General features: G+C 46.1%; 1 protein-coding gene across 1 annotated transcript; it reads right to left on the reverse strand.

Annotated features, from left to right (window-relative positions):
* Positions 1–3712: 3712 nt before the first annotated feature.
* Positions 3713–11436, reverse strand: ZNF304 (zinc finger protein 304). The gene is made up of 3 exons (XM_078438650.2): positions 10998–11436; positions 9218–9344; positions 3713–7164 (listed from the first exon to the last, which is right to left on the reverse strand). Exons 1-3 carry the CDS (start codon positions 11028–11030, stop codon positions 5345–5347), a joined length of 1980 nt encoding a protein of 659 aa, XP_078294776.2. The 5' UTR covers positions 11031–11436; the 3' UTR covers positions 3713–5344.
* Positions 11437–20287: the final 8851 nt, after the last annotated feature.

Consider the following 20287-nt stretch of genomic DNA (forward strand, 5'->3'; position numbering starts at 1 on the left):
CTAAGTAAATGTAGAGGAAATGTACCTCAACATATTAAAGGCTATAGATGACAAACCCACAGCTAACATCATACTGAACAGTAAAAAGTTGAAAGCTTTTTCTCTAAGATCAGGCACTAGACAAGGATGTCCACTGTTGCCACTTTTAGTCAAGTAGTATTGGAAGTCCTAGCCACAGCAATTGCACAAGAAAAAGAAATAAGAGGCATGCAAATTGGAAAGAAAGTAAATCTGTCAGTATGTCAGATGGCAAACTGCATACAGAAAACCGCAAAACCTCCACCCGAAAACTAGTAAACTAATAAATGAAATCGGTAAACTTGCAAGATACATAATGAATATATGGAAATATGTTGCATTTGTATACACTAATAAAAACTATCAGAAAGAAAATAATCTCCTTTACAATTGCATCAAAAAGAATAAAATAATAAAGTTAACCAAGGAGATGAAAAGCCTATACTCTAAAAACTATCAAGACACCGATAAAAGAAGTTAAAGGAAGTTAAAGACAATACAAATAAATGGAAAGATAATCCATGCTCATGGATTAGAAGAATTAACATTGTTAAAATGTCCATACTACTCAAAGCAATCTACAGATTCAATGCAATCCGTATCAAAATACCAATGGTATTTTTCACAGAATAATCCTCAAACTTGCATGGAACCATAAAAGACCCCAAATAGCCAAGCAATCTTGAAAAAGACCCAAGCTGGAGATACGATGTTCCCAAACTTCAAACTATAGTACAAAGCTAAAGTGGTCAAAATAATATGGTACTGACACAACAACAGACAGATAGGTCAATGAAACAGAATAGAGACCACAGAAATAAACCCACACTTATATAGTCAATTAATCTATGACAAAGAAGACAAGAACAGAGAATGAAGACAAGACAGCTTATTTAATAAATGGTGTTGGGAAAACTGGACAGCTACATGAAAAAGAATGAAATTGGACCACCTTATTATACTGTATACAAAACTAAACTCAAAATGGGCTAAAGACTTAAATATAAGACCTGAAACTATAAAACTCTTTGAAGAAAACATAGGCAGTGAGCTTGCTGACACTGGTCTTAGCGGTATGTTTTTCAATGTCTCCTCAAGCAAGGACAACAAAAGCAAATATCAATAAGATACCAAACTTGGGGCACCTGGGTGGCTCAGTCAGTTAAGCATCTGAGTTTAGCTCAGGTCATGATCTCACGGTTTGTGAGCCCGAGTCGGGCTCTGTGCTGACAGCTCAGAGCCTGGAACCTGCTGCAAATTCTGTGTCTCCCTCTCTCTCCGCCCCTCTCCAGCTCACACTGTCTGTCTCTCAAAAATAAACAAACATTTAAAAAAATTTTTTTTAGGGCTCCTGGGTGGCTCAGTCGGTTAAGCGGCTGACTTCGGCTCAGGTCATGATCTCACGGTCCGTGAGTTCAAGCCCTGCGTCGGGCTCTGTGCTGACAGCTCAGAGCCTGGAGCCTGTTTCAGATTCTGTGTCTCCCTCTCTCTGACCCTCCCCTGTTCATGCTCTGTCTCTCCCTGTCTCAAAAATAAATAAAACGTTAAAAAAAATTTTTTTTTAATTTTTAAAAAATGAAACAAAAAATTGGTTCAAAAGATCAATGAAATTGACAAAACTTTAGATAGGCAAAGAAAAAAATTAACTACAGTGGGACTGAAGACACTACTGACCCTACAGACACTAAAAGTATCCTAAGGGAATATTATAAAAACCATTATCCTCCCAAATTATGACAATTTAGTTGAAATGGAAGAATTCCTAAAAGGACACCAATTATCCCAAACTGACACAAGTAGAAAATCTATATAGGACTATACTAAGTAAATTTTGACTGAAATCGACTGAAAGTCTTCCCAAAAGAAAACTGCAGGCTCAAGTGCCTTCACTAAGGAATTCTAGCAAATAAAGAAATATCCCTAATCTTTCAAAAACTCTTCCATTCTTCCAGGAAATAAAGGAGACAACATTCCCATATTTTTCTACGAGATCAGGATTCCTCTGATAGCAAAGTCACACAGAGCTATGACAAGAAATCTCCAAACTTTATCTCTCATCAATATAGATGCAAAATACATTAACAAAGTATCAGAAAACTGATGTGGTAACGAATACAAAGGAATGTACATCATGACCAGGTGGGATTTGTCCCAGGAAATGCAAGGTTAGTTTGACATCTGAATATCAATGAATGGATTATACCATATGAACAAGACCCTTCCCCCAAAGAACCCACCCCATGCCCACGATTCTCTTAATGGATGGAAAAAAATTGGAAGAGAGTCTAGAAACAGATCAGCAGAAACACAGTCAACTGATTGTTGAAAGAGGAACAAAGGCAATTCAGTAGAAAAAGGGTCGTCTTTTCACCAAATGGTGCTGGAACTACTAGATATCTTCATTTTTTTAATGTTTGTTTATTTTTGAGAGAGAGAGAAAGAGAGCACGCACACAAGCGGGAGAGGGGCAGAGAAAGAGACAGAGACACAGAATAGGAAGCAGGCTCCAGGCTCTGAGCTGTCAGCACAGAGCCCGACGCAGGGCCTGAACCCATGAACCGCGAAATCATGACCCGAGCCAAAGTGGGATGCTTAATCGACCGAGCCACCCAGGAGCCCCTAGACATCCTGATGTTTAAGAAAATGATCGAGATATAGAATTTATACTTGCACAAATATTTTCTCAAAATGGATAACAGACCTAAATGCAAAACACAAAGCCACAGAACACCTATATGATGATAACACTGGACACTGAATCTTGGATTTGGCGATGCCTTTTTATACAACACTAAAAAGACAATCCTTGAAAGAAAAACTGGGTGATTTGGACTTGATTAAAATTCTGCTCAGCAAAAAACAGCGTTAAAGGAATATGAAAACGATACTTACACGTCATTAAGGAATTCCACATGAAAGCAACAACGCCACACCATTACACACCTGCCAGAATGGATGAATTCCAAAACACTGACACCACCAGATGCTGATGAGGACGCGGAGCAACAGAAACGCTCATTCATTGCTGGTGGGGGTGCAAAATGGGGCAGCCACTTTGGAAGACTGTTTCTTACAAATCTAAACGTACTCTCATTGTATGATCCAGGAAATCACACTCCTTGGCTTGAACCCAAGAACTGGAAACTTACATCCACACAAAACCTACACACAAATACATATTGCAGGCTTCTCATAATTGTCAAACTTGGAAGCAACCAGGAAGTCCTTCGGTAGGAGAGTAAACTGTGCTATATCTATCTAATGAAATGTTATTAACCGATAACTTGTACACATCTTAGAGCAGCTTTATTTGTAACGGCCCCAAACTGGAAACAACCCAAACACCCATTACTAGCTGAACGGATAAAAACCAACTGTGGTATATGCATACAGTGGAATAATACTGAATACAAATGAACGAACTATTGATACACACAATGAGATGGATTAATCCCAAAATAGTTATGGATAGTGACAAGGGCTAGAGTCCCCACTCCCAGGAAGTATATACCATAGGATAGGATAAAATTCTAGCAAATGCTTGCTGTTCCCTACGAATTGTGGAAAAGGGTATTAAAAAGACTGCGATAAAAGGATTATAAAGGGATACAAGGGATGTTGGGGTTGTGTTGAGTATGTTCATTATCTTGACTGCGGTGATGGCTTCGTAGGTACATACACATGCTGAAACACATTTCATACTTTAATATGTGCAGTTTATTTCATGTCAATCATACCTCAACAAAGTTTTTGAGAATTAAGCGTTCCCCATAAAGTTCATATTGACTGTCCCTCTCGGAAAGTCACACCTGACAACTATTTTGGTTCTACCACATCCCTCTCCCCGGTTTAGGAGGCTGAGCCCTGCCTCAATGTCAGCAAAAACCGGAGAGCGGTGAAATCCACGTCCCACTTCAGGCACTAGGAGTGCCAGCTGAGTCACAGAAGCCCTATCCTTGGAGCTCTCCTTTGTCAGTGCTGAGGTTCCTGCCTGTGTAGTGATGGCCACAACCTCAACAGCCCAGGGAGGTACAGGAACCCACAAACCTTTAGACACTGACAGTAGCCTCGGCCACAGGAGATACAGATGTCTGAAGACCCTAAGAAGTTCTATACACTCTCATCCCTCAGCAATCATATGGGCATCTGTAGATGCCTCCTGGAGAAGAGATACATATCCTCTCATTCGCCACATTCACCTCCACTCCATGATCTCAGTGTTTCTGTACCTGTTTTGATCCCCGCCTTGCCCTGTGGGCCTTCCAGGCAAGAACACTTTGCCTGTGGGATTCTGGACACCAGGGACATCAGGGACTGGCTGATCCAGGAGACAGAAATCCCTGAAAAGTCCTGGGGAATATGCGAAATTCCCTAGAAACAAGAGACCCACTTCGTATGGTTTCCAGAAGCCCTGGGGATTATCACACCAACTATGCCCTCCTCAAAATGAACTCTGGGCTCACAGGAAACTTGCCTTCCAGGCCACAAGATGAGGCACCCAAAGCTCTTCACTCTTTTCTAGCAAAGCCTTGGGCAACGATGGAAATCAGGCCGAGACTGAGATTTTTCTCTGCCATCCTGTTGACCCTCCTGAGGCACATAAAGTTGGTGCCGACAAAAGGTGTTCCTCCCTTCCTGTTGGAAGAACCCAACTTTTTCTCAATCCATTGCACACAGTAAAGAGACCCCCCTCCCCCAACACACACGCACACGAGGATCACTGCAGATGAGAGCAGCGTGAGGCAAGCAGTTCTAAAGTCAGGTGATGTGGAAGCAAGACGAAGGAGTCCTGGTTATTTTGTTTACAGTCAACATTGCTCATGAAGAGAAATCCTGTCTGGAAATCCCCCGCAGACTCCAGTTCAAATCCTTTTCGCCAGAGCTGGATCACGTCCACTCAGAATCCAGCCAGGGGGGAGGAAGTGAGCACCTCACAGGGCTCAGAACACTCATGATTCCCTCCAGGGAACAGGAGAGAGAGCCCAGGGGTCTGGGTTCCCTGAGCATATCAGAGTGACTGACACTCACTGTGGGACCTTGACAGCTGGCAGCAAAGAGATGGCTTCCGCCACAGGCACCGGCAGTGACAGAACTCTGTCAAGAGCCCTGGGTAGTCTACAAAGTGCAGTGTACCTCATGAAAGCTTCCCACCTACACGCTTCTTATCGGGAACGTCTTCATGATACATGTACGAATGATGGCTGATGGTTCCCTCCCAAAGGGTACTCACAGAGATTTTCTCTGGTGTGAGTCCTATTAGGTCGAACAAGGAGACCGCACATTTTCTGCATTCATAAGGCCTTTCTCCAGTGTGAACTTTCTCACGCTAAACAAGTTTAAGAGGTGTAGCTGAAGGAGCACCGAAACTGTTGCATTCGTGAGGCTTTTCTCCAGTGTGAACCCTCTGGTGCCGGACAAGATGGGAACTTCTGCTGTAGGCTTTCCCGCATTCGCTGCACACGTAAGGCTTTTCTCCAGTGTGAACCCTCTGGTGGAGAATGAGGCTAGAGTTTCGGCTGAAGAATTTCCCACATTCGCTGCACTCGTAAGGTCTGGCTCCAGTGTGAACTTTCTTGTGCTGAACAAGGTGGGAGCTGCTGATGTAGGCTTTTCCACATTCGCTGCACACGTAAGGCCTTGCGCCGGTGTGAACTCTCTGGTGTAGAATGAGGCTGGAATTGTGGCTGAAGCACTTTCCACATTCCGTGCACTCATAAGGCTTCGCTCCAGTGTGGATTCTCTGGTGTACAATAAGGTTGGAGCTATGGCTAAAAAATTTCCCACATTCACCGCACTCATAAGGCCTTTCTCCGGTGTGGATTTTCTGGTGCTGCACAAGTGTGTCTTTACGGCTAAAGGCTTTCCCACACTCGCTGCACTCATAAGGCCTGGCTCCAGTGTGAATTATCTGGTGCTGAACAAGTGTGTCTTTGCAGCTGAAAGCTTTCCCACATTTGCTGCACACGTAAGACCTTGCTCCCGTGTGGACTCTCCGATGTTTGATGAGGCTTGAGTTATGGCTGAAAAACTTCCCACATTCGATGCATTCATAAGGCCTTGCCCCAGTGTGAATTCTCCAGTGCTCGATAAGGTGGGAGCTTTGGCTAAAGAACTTCCCACACTCACTGCACTCGTAAGGCCTCTCTCCAGTGTGAAACCTCTGGTGTTGCACAAGTGTGTCTTTCCGGCTGAAGGCTTTTCCACACTCACTGCACTTGTAAGGTCTTTCTCCGGTGTGAATTCTCTGGTGCTGAACAAGGTGGGAGCTTCTGCTATAGGCTTTTCCACACTCACTGCAGTCGTAAGACCTTTCTCCAGTGTGGACTCTCTGGTGCTGAACAAGTGTGTCTTTGCGGCTGAAGGCCTTCCCGCACTCGCTGCATGCGTAATGTCTTTTTCCAGTGTGAAATTTCTGGTGCATTTTTAGGTGAGACAGGTGAACGAAGGCCTTTCCACACTCTTCACACACATGCGATGCTTCTCCGCTGTGAATTTTTCTGTGATTGATAAGAGCTGATTTCTCCTTGGACATATTTCCACATGGCGGGCATCGAAAGGGTCTTACTTCAGTCTGACTTACCTGGCTGCCGAGGAGAGTAAAGGTGTCCAGGAAGGCTTTCCCGCTGTCGGTGCAACGGAAGAGCACCAGCCCATCATGGTCTGTCTGCTGCCGGCCGACACTGGAGCCAGCTGGGAAAGATTCCATGCACTCAGTCCTTTTGTATGGAATCATCCCATTGCTGGTGGTAGGGCACTGGAAGAGGCCAGAGCCGCCCAGAAAGTCCATCCCCTCCTCCCTGCAAGTACAGGGTTTCCCTGGCACGTGGACTGCATAGCTCTTCACGTATGAGGCCCCATCAGTGTCCCCTCCAAAGAGATCCTCTCCACTGCATCGCTTCTGGTGCCGGTAAAAGTCCGCACTGAGTAAGAATCCTCTCCCACACGGGCCACGCGTGTACGGCTTCTGCAAGGGGGGTGATCCCTGGCATTCCACCAAGTTCAAAATGTCTCTTAAGAGTGGATCACACACCTCACACGGGTGGGCTTTCTGGATGAACGGACCTGACTCGGGAGTCCTGAGCTGCGACACGCCGACAAAAACGTTCTGCTCAGGCGTCTCCTCGTTGTCTGCTTCACGCCAACAATCTGAAAGCGAAAAGAGGCCGGTGAGGTACACGTGGGCTTTGGTGGACAGCAGCGGCCGCATCACATCCATGTGTGTGACGCACCAAAGAACGAGTGCCCCGACTTGCCGCTGGCACAAGGGAGCCAGCAGGCCCAGTGTCGGTCCTGGGCCTCTAGCAGTCACAGTAAGGAGAAAGAATGGGTAGCAGGCATGACGGTGGTGCATGGTAAAGGGAGCAGAAGAGAGGTCTCCAGCTCACTCCTCCACGGAGCAGGGCCTTGGCGGCTGGTGCCAGGAGGGCTCTGCGCAGAAGGCTGGGTCCAGACCCAGGAAAATCTGACTGCGGTGAGTAGCTGCTTCTTCAGGACTGTTTAAGGAGATGTGCACAACTCACTGCACATTAAAGCAGCCAGTGTTGCAGAGTGTGGCAGAGGGAACAGAGAAGAATGAGACACGGACACCAGAGAAAGGAGGAAACAGTCAGGGCTGGAAGACAGAAGAGAAGAGACAAGTGCACAAAGTGCCAGGAGTGGGGAAGGCAAGGCAGAAAGGAGGTAGCGCTATAGGCCCTGGCAAGAAAACACTGGTGAACACGAAGTAGGCTGCAAGTCTGACCCGAACCCAGCACTGACATGGCTCTCCTCCGGTCCTCAGTCTGCAGGGCCAGGCCCTCTCTGGGTCTCGCTCACTGTGGCTAGAGTCAGGTCAGCCCCGTCAGACACCAGGGCTTTCTCCCCCTCTCCCTATGGGCAACTACATGGGATCTGGAAGACGAAGTTGTAAAGAAAACCCAGGGCACATGAGTGGCCCAGGTGGACCCACCTCACAGAGAAGAAAATGAAACGTTAGGGGTGCCTGGGTGGCTCAGTCAGTTGAGCCTTTGACTCTCGATTTCAGCTAGGGTCACGATCTCGTGGTTCATGAGTTCAAGCCCTGCACTGGGCTCTGTGCTGACAGTGTAGACCCTGCTTGGGATTCTGTCTCCCTCTCTTTCTCTCTGCCCCTCCCCTGCCTGTTCTCTATCTCTCTCTCAAAAAATAAAAATAAACTCGAAAAAAAAAAGAAAGAAAATGGAATGTTAAAAATGGAAATCCTTGAAGAAAGATTTGCCAGAGCAGCCCTGAGACGTTCATGAGCGGTGACCATGTCAGTGCCTGTAATTCCTGGCATACTCAGGCCCCAGGAAATGTCAGCTGGATGGCGAGGGCAGAACCTGGGACACCAAGGTACCGTCGATCTGGACAGATACCTGGCCAGGAAGCACAGAGCCATGTTGAATCTGTTGAGCAGACTAAAAAGGCCCTGAACCTCTAACCTGTTCCTGCAAGACTTTGAGCAAAAAGTGTTGGAAGTGTTCAGCAGGGGAGGGGACACTGCACGTGGCCCAGCCCCGGCACCCACAGCACCTATTCTGGGACCCAAACAGGGGAGGGAGTCACTGAGGTGGCTGGACAGAAAGAGATGCCTCTAGGAAACAGGGGAACCAAACCCCAGGGACACCGGAGTGAATGTGAGGGCCTGTGGAAGGCAGCCTCTAAGACGGCCCTAAGAATGGCTGCCTCCTGTGTGAGCCTCTTCCTTGGACTGTAGGTTAGACTGACCGACCCATTTTCTAAGGAACAGAATAAGGGGATGTCACTTTCAAGGTCAGGTTGGAAAAAGGCTGGATTCCATCTTGGGTACTCTCTGCTCACTTGCTCAGAGAGGAGGCAGCTTCCATGTTACGAGGCACAGCACAGAAAGGCCACCAGGACAGAGAACTGAGGTCTGTAGGTCAACAGCCAGAGAGGAACTAATTCCCAAGTTCAATAAGCCACAAGAAACTAATTCTTGGGAACAATCACATGAGTGAGCCTGTAAGTGGATTCTTCCAGAGACTGGCTTTCGGATGAGAACGCAGCCCTGGCTGACTCCTTCACTGATACCTCGTAAGAGAGCCTAAGCAAAAAGCATCCAGGAAAGCTGTGACCAGATTCCTGATGCACTGAAACTGAAATAGTGAATTTTTACTGTTTTAAGACACTAAGTTTTGGGGTAATTTGCTATATACTCACAGATAAAACAGGGACTTACCCAATGAGGCCACAAGTGCAAAGTTCTCCAGCATCACATCACGGTACAGGAGTCTCTGAGCCTCCTCAAGGAGCTCCCACTCCTCCCGGGAGAAGTACACGAACACATCCTCAAAGGTCACACAGCCCTGTCGTGATGGGGGGACAGTTGAGCCACAGGCAAGAGGACTCCCCAGTCAATCCACTCACACGACCACCCCGGTCCCTCTCCTCCCAGCTCCCGACTCAGAGGAGACACCAGGTCTTGGCGCCACTAGCGCCTGCTCTCTTCTCACGTCCCTCTGAGCACTGGGTGCAGAGCAGAGCCAGGCAGGCGGGCAGGTGGGTACTGGGTAAGCTCTGGGTCCGGCACGAAGGGCGCCAAACATTCGTGCTGGCCAGTTCTCCCGGTGTCCTTCAGACCATGCGTCCCAGACACAACCTTCATGCCATCACTTCACTCTTCTCCTCACATGTACGTCACTCTTTGAACCACCCCTTCTCCCCATCTGGGACTGCCACTTCCACTACCAACTTTCTGGATCACACCATATGCACCCACAGGGCAAACCGCCTCCCACCCCATGCTGCTCTGCGCGTGGTGTCCAGGAAGTGCTCATGTATCTTTGTGACAGGTACACTGTCACCCAGTGCCTAAGCGAGAGACCCAGTCCTCAGTCCCAAGTTTCAACTTTTCTTGTTATTAACCGCATTGCCACCATGACCTGAAGATACTCCCTCCTAAACTTAACCCGTAGCTCCACCGCATTCAACATATCGGCCGCCACCTTTTGAACTTCTTCAACCAGTACCCTTCCCCAGAACTAAAACCCACATCCAGCTCGATGTCTCAACTAAGGAGTTTCTGGGACTTCTTAAGCGAAACATGACAACAGCCTAACTCCCAATATTACCACCGAAAATTACTCCTGCTATCAGCTTCCCTATCTCAGTTGATGGCATCTCCGTCATTCTACCAAGTAAAGAAAGCACAAAACAAAACCAAAAACCTTAGAGTAATCCACAATTCGTTCCTTTCTCTTATTCACCCTTCACACAAGAAAATCTGGTCACTCTGGTTAAAAAAACAGATATAACGGGTGCCTGGGTGGCTCAGGCAGTTAAGTGACAGACTCCCGATTTCGGCTCAGGTCACTATCTCACGGTTTGTGAGATCGGGCTCTGTGCTGAGACCAGAGACCGAGGAGCCTGCTCCTCCTTGGGATTCTCTCTCTCTGTCCCTCCCCTGCTTGTGCATTCAATCTCTCTCTCAAAAATACATAATTACCTAAAACAAAACGCCCAGATACAAAATCCACCACCATCTCTCACTTCCACAGCCGCCTCTCTGGGCCAGCTGCCGTCAACACTCACAGACTACTGGTAGGCTCCCCACTCATGCCCATGCTCTGTTCTCAGCCAGAGAGCAGCCAAAGGGAGCCCGTTAAGATCTGGGTCGGGTCACCTCTCCTGCTCCAAATCTGCCACGTCTTTCACCACCCTTGGAACAGAGGCCCAGCTCCTCAGGCGGCCACTCCAGGCCCGACCCCTGACCACCTGCCGTCCGCTCTGACCCGATTAAGAGGGACCTACGGTTCCCGGGACACTCCTAACTCACTTCCACCTCCAAGTATTTGTGCCAGCGCCTTGGAAACCCTTGCACACCTCATCCCACCGATACTGATACCCGGAACCTCGGCACATACCCGCGGGGAGTGAGTGCCCTCCGCCGCCTTTGCACTCAGAGGGAGCGATGAAGGCCAACTGAGGAAGGTCCTAGAACAAGCCGCCCCTCCGCTCACCTGAGCCCCGTCTGTCCGCGCCGCAGCCTCCATGGGATCCCGTGAGCAGAACCGGGTGGCGAGAAGCGGGCAAAGCGGGCAGGCCCTGCGGGCTCAGCCGGAACCCCAAAGCTCCACTAGGCACGGTGCCCGCGGGCCGACTGTCGCGCTCCCAGCCCGTCTCCCCCGGGTACAAACGCGCACAGCTCAGGGTACCGCGGCCGGGGCGTCCGAGGGCAGCGCGCGTGTGCGAAGGCCCCGGGAAGGGCCCAGCTCCAGCCGACACCTCCGCGCAAGGCCGCCGGTCCCACGACGGGGCTCATGGAGAGTAACAAAGGCGCGTACGGTACCGTCCTTCCGGGCTCGGTTCCGAAGACCCGCGCGGGAAGCCGGCTCCGCCCCAGACTCGGGGCCTCAACGGCCCGTGTGGAGAGTCCCGGCACAGGCAAAAGACGTCACGCTGGCGACGCCGGAAGTCCCGCCTCAGCCGCTCCGGGCGGCGGGAAACGCCCATCTTCCGGGCTGCCTTGAGCACAACGCCGATGCGGCGACACAGACTTCTGGGTAATGTAGTTGGAGCCCTGCATCCAACCAGGCAGTGGGCATCTTTCCCGGTCTTCCTGGCAACCGCCTGGCCGCCGGAGGCGGAGGCCTCGAGGAGGAGAAAGATGCGGGGGAAAGAGGGTCCTGGAGTGCCAAAGCTCCTTTTAAAGGCGACGCACCCATATTTCTGTGGTCACCTGGGGCAAAGTCATGTCCTCAGAGGTCTCCAGCGCGTGATCCAGTCTTTAATACTGGGGGAGCTGTTTCACCTCTCAGCTTTGGGGACTGAGATTTAAACTGAACAGTGGATATGTCCCGCTGGTGGGGACTTTGTGTAGTACCATTAAATGTTACTCCAATTCGTTAATTCCCAAATTTAAATCCCTGAGACGGCGGTAACATCATCACCTGTGAACTTACTGACATCATCACCTGTGAATTTACTGAAAATCAAAGTTATCGGACCCAAAAGACACCTTCTGATGTATAATACCTGGGGGAGGGACCCTAGCGTAACCTGGAGAAGTGGAACTCTTTTTATGACCTCCCTCCTTCCCCCAAGATTTAATAACTAAAATGGGAAAGTACTACAACCTACTTCATGGAAAATGAGATGATAAGTGCTTAACACAGGGCCTAGCGCTAAATACAGGCTCTTACTGTTACTATTGTTATCATCACAAGGTTGGTACATATACTGATGTAGGAGGGTGTCAGGGACCCCTCTTTGCAGAATCACTGGTGATTTGTTTTCAAACACAAAATACAACCACTCTGAGTCAGCAAGCAGCATCATAAATAACGGTGACAATTTTTGCATAAAGCACATGTGTATACCATTAGGTGCATTTAATTTTTAAAATTTTTAATTTTTTTTAATGCTTATTTATTCTTGAGAGAGACAGAGTACGAGTAGGGGAGGGGCAGAGAGAGAGGGAGACACAGATCAGAGGCAGGCTCCAGGCTCCAAGCTGTCAGTACAGAGCCCAACATGGGGCTTGAACTCATGAACCAGGAGATCATGACCTGAGCCGAAGTCCAACGCTTAACCGACTGAGCAATCCAGGTGCCCTGAGGTGCATTTTATTAAAAAAAAAAAAAAAAAAAAAACTTATATAGGAAGGTTTCACAAAGCACAGGTAGGTCTGTTGTGCAAGGGACACATTCCTACAGGCCATATGATTCAAAAGTTAGGACTATCAAGACTAATTGCTCTTAGGCTTAAGTAGGTGTGGACTTAACATGGTTTCATATGGCAGACCTTAAAAACAAATCAGTTATTTTGCTAGCAAAAATGGGTTTCTTCTGAAAGAGCAGAGAATTGCAATTCAGGACAGGTAATCTATTGCAAAAACCATAGAATAGTTCAGCAAACAAAAGTAAGGAACTTATTTATGGAGAAGAAAGAGGAAGTTGGGAAGGATTGTTTTGAACGCAAGTCCACTGGAGAAAAGCAAGAGTTCAGGGTGACTGTGGTTTCTCTTTGTTTGAGTTGCTGGGGTGGTCAATTTCTTGTAGGAAATGCGGTGCACATCTTTTCCTGTTAGGGTCTGTAGTTAATGATTCTTCCCTGTTGATTCTTCTGTTGGTCTTGGTAATTGGAAATTCTTGATTTCCAGTAGTACTGGGTGAGAGTTCCTCCTTTTGGCCATCCCAACTCCATTTTAGTGAGGTTGTCCTTTATTCATTTTCCCATTCCTCCCTTTTGATCAGGATCCTTCTCGGAAAGCATTGCTGATCAAGAGTCAGTTTTTTCTTAATTCAGTGGCCTTTTGTCCCTCGGTGCCTTAGTGAGCAATTAGGCCTTTACGATTTTGAAGGATATCTACTTTATCAACTGTGGGTCGGAGGAGGCAGGGTCAAGTACACTAGAAGTCCCGTGACTATCCCAAAGGGTGAGAATCTATGAACAGTGCGAGATCTGAGAATTAGGACTGATGGCAATATTTTTGAACAATGTATATAGAAGATCTCTACACATTTTGCCTATTGAGTCTTACCAGTGCCATTAGTGTGTTCAACTAACCCTGAGGACTGAGGATGACACACACAATCAAAGTATAAAACCAGCCAAACAGAACTGTTGAAGCACGTCATGGGTAAAATGGGTTACCCAACCACCATGATGTTTGAGAGGTGTTTCTCAGGTAGTGATAATCTTTTCTAACAGAGTTTTAGCCACAGAAGAAGCAGTGGCCTGTCTACAAGGGAAAGCTTTGGTCCAGTGAGACAACGTATAAACCATGACTAAAACACATTTATATCCACGAGACAGGGAAAGCTGTATGAAATTCATTTGCCAAACCTCAAATGTTCCATTGGGCAGTTCAAAGTGTCTGGGAGCAGTATGAACATCTTTCCTTGTACCACTGGACAAACAGGACAAGTGAAGTAGGCACTTTTGTGGCCTCATTAATATTTCCTCACCAATATTGGTTCATAAACACTATCATTTTGTCAGTAGACCAATAGTCGTACATTGGTAAATGGTGGGAATTTTAGAATTTCTGGTAGGGCCATATTGTCATTTAGTCCAAATAAGAATTCTCTCTTTTTATCAGATCAACAATTATTAAATTTCCAATGTTGTTTTTACTTTTGGGGGGCCAATTGTTGGGTGTCTCTGGTCAATTCTTCCAAATTATCATGTGCGAGAACATTCTTTTCGACGATGACAGAGGTTTGGCTCTTGGGTCTCCTTGAGAGAACCATTTGGCAGAAATATCAGTGAGGTGGATTACTTTGACCTCCAGGGAGTTGAGTCCGGAATGTCCAGGAAGCTTAATAATAAACAGAGCAGCTGGCCTGTTAAGCTCAAATAGCCAAAGGTGAAGGTGCTTCCTCATTGACTTCAAAACAAGTTGAATGGCATACCTAGCACTAACATGGTCCTAAGTTAAGTGTAAGGGAAGCGAGGACATACTTTTCCTCTCAGGAGTCCAAAAGAATAGTATTGGTGAACACCTAGACCATTTCTAGCACAATCCATCAATTTGATCACTGATGCCCATTTTATTATCCATCATCTACATTTTACCCTCTTACGCCCTTGTTAATGTGACAACCAAAATTAAAACCTATCCATTCACTGATTGCATCTCAATGTTAGGATTGTTGGGTGAAGTCTTATGCAACTCAGGTCCAAATACTGTCTCTCAGAGCTATATATGTTTATATATGGCTTATACACACAATGTCTCCACTTACACCCAGTATAATATTAGTGTCCAGAACACAATAGAAGGACATACTGAAACTGTGGGAGAGATAACCACCACCAAGTTTCTATATACAACAAATGCATCTTCAAAGAAACAGTATAAGACTATTTGAGACCAAACATGAGAAATTTAATGAAAAAAAAAAAAAACTGACATAAAGAACACTTTAAAGATTCTATTTAAGGTTGAAGGAAAGTGATCCCAGATGAATGGTCTGTGACGGTAGAAGGAATGAGGATCTATGAGAGGGGTGTGTTTGTAGATTAATACAAACATTCTCTGTATAAGACATTAATATTTCCTTTTTGAAGACATAGTGATGGATTACCATGTATAGACTCAATAGCACATAAACTGAGATAAGCAAATTAATATTTAAATCTTATATTTTTCAGGAGAGCAAAGATTTTATCTCTATTTTATTGTGTTAAATAAGTGCATTGTCATTTTCAGCTTAAACACTAATAAACAGAATCAGTGTATCCACCCCACAAATATGAAGAAGGAAAAATTGAAATGTACAGAAATAACCAATAGCAAGTTTTTATTTTTTAATTAATTTATTTATTTTGAGAGAGAAAGAGAGAGTGCATGCACATGCATGCGTGCAAGTGGGGCAGGGCAGAGAGAGAGACTCCCAAGCAGGGAGGGCTTGATGTAGGGCTTGAACTCACAAACTGTGAGATCATGACCTGAGCCAAAGTTGGAGGCTTAGCTGACTGAGCCACCCAGGTGCCCCTCAACAGAAAGTTTTTAAAAGGAAATGTACAGAACAAGTGAGGCAAAGAAAAGCACACACATATCCACGGAGAATGTATTTAAACCTAAATATATATGAGCCATCTCATGAAATGAGTATGGAGTAAATGCTCAGATCATCAGCCAGTAATTTTTGATATATTAAAAATATTCAACAATAACATGGATACAAGGGACACATCTAAAATATAAATATATGAAACAGGTTTTGAAAAATATACCTGTTATAATTATTACAAAATAAGACACAAACACATGCTTAACATGTATTTATATCAGAAAGAAATAATTTTAAGTGAGAAAGCATCACCAAGAAGATATAACAGAATATGTATGTAACTTATGATACTGACTTAAATTACATAAAGCCAGTTTGAGAATAACAAGGATAAAGATACCAGTCCACAAATGTATCAGGCATTTTTATATCAGCCATCTCAGAAATTAGTAGAAACAGCAAATATAAAATTGTTAAGGTTCTCATGGATCCACACATCAAGAGTGACAAATCTGGCCTGACACATACATTTACATACAAGTAAAGGATGTTTATATTTAGTACAAACTGAATGTTTACAGTATAGACAACCATGAAAAGTATCTTTGATTTGTATGGAGTGAAATAAGACAAGGAAACAATCAAGACATCAATCAACAACAGAGGTAAATGGAAAATATTAAAAGGCATGTTTGGAAATTAAGTTATAAAATACTAAATAACCATGTAACATAAAGATAATAAAAAGTGTAAATATTTTGACTAAATGACATCCCCACATATTCTTGAGCGATGTGTTTAATAAAATTCTATAGGTACATGAATAGTTTAAAATACATATATTATAGGGGCGCCTGGGTGGCGCAGTCGGTTAAGCGTCCGACTTCAGCCAGGTCACGATCTCGCGCTCCGTGAGTTCGAGCCCCGCGTCAGGCTCTGGGCTGATGGCTCGGAGCCTGGAGCCTGTTTCCGATTCTGTGTCTCCCTCTCTCTCTGCCCCTCCCCCGTTCATGCTATGTCTCTCTCTGTCCCAAAAATAAATTAAAAAAAAAAAAAAAATTTAAAAAAAAATAAAATAAAATAAAATACATATATTATAAATAAAGGATAATTAACAAGTGATACATTCGGATGATTCACAAGTGATACATTCATCTTGCAAATACTAAAAGAAAAAAAAATCCACAGTAGAGAAAAGCACACTAATGATTTCATTCATATGGATTTCACAACAAGCATAAAATGTATCTGTGATTAGTGACATTTGTAAGGTGTCAAACCATGAATTAAAAAGAAAGAGAATTAGTAAAGCAAAATTTCTGGATAAAGGATTCCTCTGAGGTGTAAAATGGGATTTGCAATCTGTGAGGTTCATATAGGAATTCTAATTTTGCTGTGCTTTTTTATTCTGTGGGGTGTGCACTGGTACTTATTTTATTTCTCTTTTTTTCTATATGTGTAATTTCAATAAGATGAAGTGGACAAATGTTAAGAGCATGGCTTCATGAGTATTTGCCTGTCAACATCCACTAAACCTCACCCGTACATGTCCTAGAACAGAGCCCTGCACAAACGTGACCATTACTGTCCTTTTTCACAATATATTAGATTCACTGTTGTTGTTTTTTTAACCTTTCTAGCTGAGGTTACAGCCCATACTGATTTGTCTCTGACTTGTATCAGTGTCACCCACTTCTTTTTCTAAGAGATTCATCCACGTGGCATGAAGCAGTAGTTTTCATTGCTGTGTTTTCTTCCATTCTGTGACCGTATAATTTATTTAGGCATGTCCCCATTGATAGCTCTGTGGGTTGTTTTGGGTTCTTGCTTATGATCAATCAAGTTGCTTATAAGCCTATAATCCTACAGCTGACCCTTGAACGACACGGGGGCTGGGTGTGCTGACACTTGGTCCGTTGAAAATCCGCATATAACTTTGGACTCTCCAAAAACTTAACTAAAATAATAGTCTGCTACGGACAGGAAGCCTTACTGAGAACATAAACAGTTGGTTAGCACATATTTTATATGGCTAGAGAAATGAAAATGATATTAAGAAAATCATAAAGAAGAGAAAATACATTCATAGTACGGTACTGTTTCATACAAACAACAACCCCGTGTATAAATGGACCCATGTAGTTCAAATCTGTGGCGTTCAATGGTCAACTGTGTATATTTTGGAGGAAAAATGCCCTCATTTCTATTGGGTATACACGCAGAATTGGATTTGCTTGGTTACAATACATAAATATGTTGAAGCTTTGTACAGATCTTGACACATCAAGGAGTTAAAGCAAAAATTAACAGAAGCATTCTTTGAGAATCCATTGGCTATGTGAGGCTTACAATAGAGACCACTGTATATATTATTATCATCTGTAAATCGCACATCCTTTATATCAGTAAAGTCTGTAATGAACTTACGTAGTCCAAATGCCCTTTTCTCGCAGAAGCAGATGTTACACATTTATGACCACGTCCCTATGGATGTGGATCTGATTATCATTAGGGAAGGTCTGCGCGACTGTGTGTCTGTGTGAGTGAGTGAGATCGTGTGTGCGTGCCCGTCTGGATGGCTACATCTGTACATGAGTGACCATTTGGACACGTGTGTCTATCAATGTGGCTGTATAAATAAGTCTACCTTTGGGTATACGCCTGTGTCTGTGTCCTGGTGGGTATCTGTGTGTGCACCTGCACAGGATGTTGTGTCCTGCGTGTGTGTCCCTGGGTGTGCACATCTGTCAATACACTTTTGGGTAGTGTGTGTGATGATGCTGTGGAGTCTGCTCAAACTGTGTAGGTTCCGTGGTGTGAGCGCCCTGCCTGCATCTGCCTCTGGGTGCCCCTGACCATCCGCCCACACCGGCCCCAGGTCCCGTGCTCCGCTCTAGCCCAGTCACGTCTAAGGGGCCCTCTGAGCGCCACTAAGGCCCCACCAGCAGCTGGGCTCTTGAGAACAATGTCCCCACCGGGATACCTGTGCCCTCAGCCTGTTCCCATTCAGAACTTCCCTCCTGTGCGAGGCGTCTCTGACCAGCCCCTCAGGGGGGCCAGTCCCCAGGCCCTGGCCTCAGATCTCCCACCCTGAACTTCCACTCTCTCCAGTGCCCAGGATCCTCACACGCTCACAGCTTTGTGTGTAATGTTCCCTCTGCCTAGATCTCTCTGTGTGGGGCTAATTTCTATCTGTATTACAGGTTGAAATTGGCCGCGGGAGGGGTCATGATTGGAAAGGGATAGGCCTGGGGGCCAGGCTATGGTCTGGCATTCCGCTCTAAACTCTGGGATTCTCCTGTTGGACATGAGCAAGTTCACCGAACACTGACCTCAGTGACCATGACAGACTGAAGTAAGGTCAAAAACCACGCCGTCACCATGCCAGAGCATGGACAAAAACAAGAACCCTGTGCAAACAATGGAAATGACCAGGTGCCCACCCTCTCCTGTGTGACCTGAGTGACAGCTACACTGTCCACCAGCTGCTGTAGTGCCACTCCCGTCCCCCGCCTTGAAGATAAAATATTTCAGGGGCGCCTGGCTGGCTCACTCAGTTAAGCATCCAAACTCTTGATTTTGGCTCAGGTCATGATCTCATGGTTCATGAGTTCCAGCCCCGCGCCCGGCTCTGTGCTGACAGCTTGGAGCCTACTTGGGACTTTCTCTCCCTCTCTCTCTGCTCCTCACTTGCTCACATTCTCTCAAAATAAATAAGCATTAAAAAAATTGTAGTGGGGCGGTGCCTGGATGGCTCAGTTGGTTAAGCGTCCTCCGTTTGCTTAGGTCATGATCTCGCAGTTCATGGGTTCGAGCCCTGCCTGGGGGTCTGTGCTGACAGCTCCAAGACTGGAGCCTGCTTCGGATTCTGTGTCTCCCTCTGTCTTTGCCCCTCCCCTGCTTGCACTCTCTGTCTCTCTCTCTCAAAAATATTTAAATAAATATTTTAAAATTTTTTTTAAATTTCAGGATATCCAATCATAGGACCGACCCCGTTTCCTGATAACATCCAATTCAGATCAAACTCCCACTTTCTTAAACCTCCTACAAATCACTGAGCACACGCCCAGAGCGCAGAAGACATCCCCCCAACCCACTTCCTGAGCGTCGCACATTTCCCAGCACGCAACAGCCCATGTGGCAGCGCACCAGTAGGCCTCACTGTGGGCACTTCCGGTGCGGGCAGGCACCGGCACCACGTATCCGTAGACCAAATGCTCCCCTGAGCTCCAGGTGCGCACATCCAGTGAGATACCGATGTCCCCGCTTAGATGTCTGATGGACAGTTCAAAATGAGTGGGCACAAAGCCAGTGCCTCATGTCGCCCCGCCCACTCCACCTCACTGACCACCACCCTTCCCACCGCAGCCACAGCAGCCCTCCTCTAGACCACACCTCTCAGTCTTGCGCCTTGACACACGCTGTCACCTCTGTAGACGCCCTCCAACTCCAACCCCGCCTGAGGGTCCTGCATCGTTCCAGGGCCTGCTCGGCTCTGCGCACTTTAGTTCGATGTCCACCTTCGCATTTTATGCACAAAGACCAGGAACTCCAGGGACAAGGAACGGGACCAAGGTCATGTGGCTGGCGATGGTCACGGTGCAGACAGGCTGGAATCCCAACCATCACAACTCTAAGCTCTGAGCCTGTGTGCCACCCTGCCCCTCCACACCTGTCCTCTCACCCCCACGTTTCAATCCCTCTCTCATGCTTCCGGGGCTCCCAGACACTTTGGTGTCACAGCCAGAGTTACTTTACTCCACCTGTTTAATATACTTTTCACCTGAGCT

This window comes from Panthera onca, chromosome E2 (genome assembly GCF_046562875.1).
Source record: "Panthera onca isolate mPanOnc1 chromosome E2, mPanOnc1 haplotype 2, whole genome shotgun sequence".
NCBI classification, from domain to species: Eukaryota; Metazoa; Chordata; class Mammalia; order Carnivora; family Felidae; genus Panthera; species Panthera onca.